The sequence below is a fragment of the Callorhinchus milii genome, unplaced genomic scaffold, assembly GCF_018977255.1.
Source record: "Callorhinchus milii isolate IMCB2004 unplaced genomic scaffold, IMCB_Cmil_1.0 Scaffold6, whole genome shotgun sequence".
Classification (NCBI taxonomy): Eukaryota; Metazoa; Chordata; class Chondrichthyes; order Chimaeriformes; family Callorhinchidae; genus Callorhinchus; species Callorhinchus milii.
This window is the reverse complement of record NW_024704747.1, coordinates 14,233,726-14,240,593: the sequence shown is the minus strand read 5'-3', so window position 1 is coordinate 14,240,593 and position 6,868 is coordinate 14,233,726. Positions and strand designations below refer to the sequence as shown.

Sequence of the window (6,868 nt, the reverse complement as noted above, 5' to 3'; positions counted from 1 at the left end):
ATACAACCTATGTTTCCCCAGCCTCACCAGCAAATCTAAGACATTTTATAGCATACATTGTTCCAGTGAAGCAATCTTTGCTGGATTTTCACCAAGGCCAATATATAGATTTTAGGGTGAGACTTTCTAAAACTGAACATGAGACTCAAAACTAGGTCTGACTGGAGTCCAGTATCCCATTAGCCTTTTGATTTGTTACACAGAATGCGACAAAAAAGAAAGCCTCTTAAAAGGATAGGTATCCCTTGAACATGGATGCATAGGTTATAATATGAGATTTTCAGGAAAGTGCAGTAAAAATGTACTGTATTTGTAGGTGAACGTAGCAGCCACAGAACAGCAATGTCTCACAAACAGCCAGGAATTGATGACAATTTTGTTATCTTGGAGATTGTTGGTCAGGACATCAGAAGAACTTCCTTCTTTTTTTAAATTATATTATGGGAATTTTAACGTCCAACTGACTAGGTAAACAAGCATTGGTTAACATCTCATCTGAAGCGCGACATCTCTGACAATGCAGAGCTCCCTCATCATTGCATTGGAGTGCCAGCCGAGTATGAACTCAGTCTTGATTTGGGGCTTGAATTCACAAATTTTAGATTCATAGAGGTGAGAGCCTTACCAACTGAGCCAGGCTGACACCCTGATCTAACCTATGTTACATGAATAATTCCATTTGAAAGTTGATTTAACCATCTACTTTTAATTAACTGCGTTTCACCCACTTTGAATCTCCTTTTCATTCGGATGTGTACCAACAAACCAGAGCTGAAAGGAATGGCATGAGAATAAGCAAGGGACGCATTTGATATGATGTTGTAATTAGTTTTATTTACACCACAGGAGTAGCAAGTTGTCAATAATGTGGTACAAAATACTGGACTCCTAATAAAGTCAAAAATGAAGTCTGTACTGTCAAGGAGATACATCATCGGTCAGCCGGAAAGGCTGACCCATTTGAACAGGCAAATGAAGACCATCAAAAGCTAGCACAATAAGGCTATCACCAATAAAGAATGTCCTTACAATAATCAATTGTGGCTAAAATACAGAAAAAAGTTCACTGTTACAGATACCAATTGTGGTGTCATTCTGAGTGTGGATAGGTACAAAGAGGCTAAAATATTGGAACAACGCCCATAACTACATACCTGAAATAAGTTTTTGAGTGAATAAACTTCTAAACCCTTGTCACACTTTAATCGTCCCCTCAAACTGTAAAGAAAACAAAGGCGCCTCCACTATGGAGCACACACGTGATGCACTGTAACTTGATACCTTGTAGTCAATATCAAACAAAGAAAAAGTGAAGCTGACAGCGAGCCATCACTCCGCTTCTCATAAAAGTAACAAGAAATGGTGTAAATATTGATCCACATCCATCACAACACACAACTGTTAAGTGGATTACACAATCTATGGTGCCAGAGATAAACAAACAGCTGCATTGAAAGGTTAACTGTTTACAGTTTTAAATACTTAGTTCTGAAAAAATTGCTACAATCTCAAAAGGGTTGGCCCCAGAAGATGCAGGCAATTAACAGTTTTACAATTTTTTTGCTGTGCAGTCCAAAATTTATATGTAGATTATGCAATATTCTACCGATATGACACAAGTACTAGATCAACCTTGTCAAATTTGTAATCAATTTATAACAGTATTAAAAGAGCAACGTTTAAAGAGATTCAATAAGACAGAAGCGGTTCCTTCTGAGGTTTACGAATGTGTTTGTCACAGAGAGAAAAGAAAACGTCAAACCTCAATCCGCAGATGCCAAGAGGGAAAATAAGCAAAATTCGAGAAAGCTGCCCTGGAAATACCTTTCTGCGGATAGTGTACAGGGTGCATACCTGTACAGAAGAAATGTTTAACAAGTCTGCTGGTGGCACATGCAAGCTCACTATCTTTCATTTCATGAAAAACAATACAATAAAAAAAAGTTTTCAATGCCCCTGTAAAGAAAAACAAAATGGGCCCTCATAACAAGTTTCAAATTCACCTCATCAAAAAAGGAATGAATACATAACTACTTATTCAAAGGAATGTTTAACATCAGGAGTAGATGCAAACAGTTTCTTAAAAGTCACAGAATTGATGTGTTAATTGCTTTGCAATCAAACATACATAATCCTACAGAAAGTGTGGAACACTTGTCTTAAAGATTACAGCTGGTTATACTTATGTTGAGTAAATCTTGTTTTAAAACAAAAAATACAGTAGTGCCCTTTATTCAGTGTTGCCAAACATCTCACACACGCACACATGCTTCACATACTCCTCACAGCGCTAAACTCATTAAGCTTCAAGCATCCATTACAAAAAGAGGAATGAAAACCATTTACTCATAGAGAAAAACGTTACTAGTTAATGACCCCCATGTCAGCTGTCCCATAAATTCCAGAGTGAACGGGTTTGTGTACATTAACAGATGGTACGACGGTGCGTCTTCTACTGGAGTCCAGGGTTAATGCTGTTTTACAGCCAAGCTTCAGTGACCATTAGTCACTCGGGCCAACAAAAGCACCTGCAGAACGGAACCAACATCGAGCTCAGGACTAAGACTCTCCTTCCCCCAACCTCTTCGCCTGCCACTCCTTTCTGCCCTGTCACAAACTGATAAGTACAGCTCCCAGCCCAAAACCTAAAGAAAATCAGTCTTTGGACAGAAATATCATCACAACCTTCTTAGTTCAGACGGGAGCAATTGAAAATCTTAATGCTAACTCCCCTTTTAGCAAACGGCAGCCTTCTGCAGTGCAACCAGTTACAAATATCAAATATAGTATCACTGTAGCATTACTCATATTTAAATGGGTATGATATCACCTTGCAAAACTATTCTTACAAGACTTCATTCATAAATCTACTTAGAACAGAACATATAGTAATATACACCAATTGGAATCATTATACAAAGTTTGAACAAGATCCCTCACTCAAAGTTCTTCTTCCTAAAAAAAACCCTTCCGTTCACTTTGACAAGCCATCAGAAAGCTACATTCCAGATCGAAAAAAGGTCAGATCAAAGAAAATTAAAATTCAAGACCAAGGACGAATCACGACAAATTCATAGAACAGAAGTCGAATTTCACAAAACTATCAGTGGAGAAAAAAAAAGGATCAACTGGAATTCCCAGCCAAAACAATGTATTAGCTCTTATGAAACATGGTTTAAAAATTTGTAAGGACTTTTGTAATATAAAAGTAGATATTACTTTGTAAAATCGTTTACCAGGAATAAAAATAAACACAAATAATAAAAAAAATGCAATGATTAAGGTAGTTGCCAAGTGACTCAAATGTGTTGCTGTCTACAAATATTCTTCGGAAGGTCCTTCTCCTAATCTCCACAATGCCGATCCCAATCGACCCTCCCCACCTACAGAAGCCATCACTTCCCCATATGTATCCACCCAGTCATATCAAAACTTAACTGCTAAGAAAACATTTGTACACGATTCTCTATTAACAAACCTATTCTCATTGTCAAAATAATTCACGCCACATAATGGATAAGGTTACCGGTCTATGCTTAGTTTCTATTCCAAAGGAGAATTAGAAGTGTTGCGTTTGGAAAAAAAAGTCCTTTATCATGCTTTGATTAACATTCCAATCTTCAAACAGGTTTATCTGCTGTGAGTCAATCCAACGCATGCTTTGTTATTGGTTGATTCCCTACGCTACTCAATGTAAGATAAACCTAGCGAAATAAGTGAAGCAGGTTTCATGATAACCTATCAAGTCCCAACAGTATATGCCACCCTGGACTGGCAACTACCTTAAAATGTTATGTTTTGTTTGGAAAAACAGCAAAAATGGTACTCCAACAAAGTTTGAAAATCCAATCAGTGATCGGATTTGCTTCGGTACGCATGCCAGGAAGTTGAGGTCTTTCCCCACCAGTATTCCACATACCAACAGTGGAGGAATCAATTCTACACTTTTAAGGCATTGTTCCTCAATTCGAAAATCAGCAATCCGTCTGATGATAAAAGGCACAAACACTCATATCTTCACAGGACTTCTTAAGAAATACCCCATCAGTTCTCTTCCATTCTGTGATAGTCTTTCAACACTGTATATGTTCTCTGAACAATTACTGCAATGTCACTTGATTTTGATGAGACTACAATCAACTCATCTAGACTTTGTAGATGGCATGAAATCCTTCACTAAAGGATAAGAACATTAGAAACAGTGGTCAACTCCCGAGACAGGAGGACTAAGATCAACTCAGAGCAGTGGCTTTGAGATTACACCACCAAGGTGACTCTGCCAAAGTTAATGCTGGCTGTCCCCCAAAGCCTGTTTCAGGAATGGACAGAGAGGTTAAAAATTCTCTTTTAAAAACTATTCCCAGCATTTTTGCCCAGTTGTCCTTGGATTCTGGAAGAACACCACAACAGGACACAGGAGATGCAGATTGAAGTCTTGGCAGAGTTAGAGAAACAAAGAGATTGTGTGCAAAAGGGAGAAGTGCAGCTGGCAGCTACATAGGTGGCTCTTCCTCCATGGGCTCATCATCTGGCCTGCAGGATAGTGAAAGAAAACAGATGCAATTAACACACAAACAGTATAGACAATGCTTCCTTAGTCATGTTGCTGAACAACTCCACACACCAGCCAGTTTGTCATAACAAGTCCTGTTTTCGCAAGAAGTTAACGTTCCCTCCCAGCTTTCACTACACAAGCAAGCCTTGTTTATAATGTCAGCGTGAGCTATTCCTTCCTGTCTCACCTCTTCACAGCACCAGCTCCTTGTTTGACTTCCATCGACAGTGAAGCCATAGCTGTCACAGTCTCAGCTTCCTCATTATCACATTTCTGGGCCTCTATCAGCGAGTAGCCCACTGTGGAAGAGAAGCGTTCCAGTGACCTCCAGTACTTACCTAAAAAAAAACACAATTTCCCAGATATTTAAAACATCTTCCAATAGGGAAATAATGAAATATTACATTACAGTTATTAGGAATCAACTATATTTCTGTAACAGTGAATCTCTCACCAACAATTTACAAAGTAGAATGTATAACAATTACAACAAGCTGCTGGAAAACAAATCTAGGCTAACAATCTTCTCTGCATTCAAAGGCTAAATATTACTACGCTCATTTAAGTTTACCAGAATAATTCTTTAGTTCCAAACCACTATTTTGTAAAATAACCAGGGTCTCATCAATGATTTGTTATTTGTCCCCATGGATGCTGGACTGTGAATTAAATGCAACAAATTTTAGTTTTTCAATACCACAATTGTGTTTGTCCTCGCAAGGGTATAAAACAGTTTGAATATTTTTTTTTAGACCTGCCCTCTACTGGAAGCTCTGACTAGTTGTCCTTGTGATTTACAAACCTTCCACCTGATTAATGCTGGAAGTCTCCACAAGATCTATTTGCAAGTGGTTTGGTGGGTTTCATTTAATGAATTCCACACTTCCTTCCCATACTGAGAAACATACACATTTTTCAACGCAGAGAAATCAAATCTTAGATGTATTGCCAAGAACTATGTAAGGAAGCAGGTTGCAGTGAAAGTGGTGAGCCTGGGAAGCCAATGGCGTCACAAAGTCACTCTTTGTTACAAACATACGTCAAGGTATTCCATATTGCCATACAGATGATGTTATGTTTTTTGCTGAACTGGTTTTGAATATTACACTGGTAACATTGAACAGTGTAAAAATCCAAAATGCACCTTAGTAAAGTTATTGCCAACAGCCACTAAAATTGAGCATGTACAGAAAAGCAGAAAGTTTTGCCTTCTGCAGGTATGATGTTAACAGTGTGACTGAGTGTTGAACACTGTCCAACATCGAGTCACCACTTCAGTCTTTCACATTTGAAAACTTTTGTATTGAGCAAGTTTTCATTCTTAAAAGGAATTTTAAAAAATTCCCTTTTCCACTTTATTATCTGAAATAATTCCCTTTCTGAGAGGTTGGTCAAGAGCCAGACTTACTGCCAAGGACATTTTGCAGACATTTCAGACTTTCTGTGGGGAATGGAGGAAACTCTGGGTAAAACCTAATCATGGTAGAATGATCAGACATCCCAGCCCTGGACTCAACATGTGCATGTGAGCAAACAGAAGAGTGTAACTTTCACCAACAAGAAGGCAGGTTAGAAATATTAATATTTCTTTTTTGTGAATGTTCATTCTGACATGATAATCCGTATTTGTATTTCAACATCTAACATTCTTTTGAGCTGTAAATCTTCTTGTTTCCTTTGATCTTCAGGGTAAGTTTTTCACTGGTCACACATTAGTGGTTAGTGAAAGATTTGGGGTACTCCAAATCGCGGATGATAATACTAAAATAATTTTTGCTACCTTTAGAAGTTGAAAGAGAACATCCTGTGCAGGGATCTGACAACTCCCGGGTCTATCCACCAGTGCAGAAGTGAAATTTCAATCTCTGCAGGATACCGTAATGATAGGGAGGAACGTCTGGGCCTCATTACATACCCATTCAGTGCTGGGGAGATGGATTCTGGTGCCAGATGTTTGATGTAGATCAATATTCAGCAACATTTTTGTGCGGGCATGACATTATCAAATTAAATCTGATTTTTTTCCCTCCAAAGAGAGCTTTGAAGTTCAAGGAAAGTACATTTGACTCAACACTAAACATCCTTAAATGTTAGGTAATATAGTACCAATTAGTATAACAAACAACGGCAGAAACATGGGAGTACATCTACACACTCACTTTGTATCTCGATTACATTCTCAATGGAGTGGACAGCGTTAGGGTTCGGTCTCTGTTGCAGAACTTCTTGTGTGAAAGGCTCAAGCTGAGGAAAAGGAAATTAAAACCGTTATTTTATTAATGAAAGCAGAGAACAAATCAACGTTGTATTTCT

General features: G+C 38.2%; 1 protein-coding gene across 5 annotated transcripts in view; it reads right to left on the bottom strand.

Moving 5' to 3' along the window:
* Window positions 1–814: 814 nt before the first annotated feature.
* The window catches only part of LOC103186688 (histone deacetylase 4), a 279,511-nt gene continuing 273,457 nt past the window's right edge, over window positions 815–6,868 (bottom strand). For all 5 annotated transcript variants that reach the window (XM_042336162.1, XM_042336163.1, XM_007905869.2 and 2 more), the window contains 3 exons: window positions 6,715–6,799; window positions 4,743–4,893; window positions 815–4,533 (listed from right to left, as the gene is read on the bottom strand). In XM_042336162.1, the coding sequence (XP_042192096.1) occupies window positions 4,494–4,533; window positions 4,743–4,893; window positions 6,715–6,799 (276 nt within the window). In that variant the 3' untranslated portion in view covers window positions 815–4,493. The remainder of the gene's footprint in view (window positions 4,534–4,742; window positions 4,894–6,714; window positions 6,800–6,868) is intronic.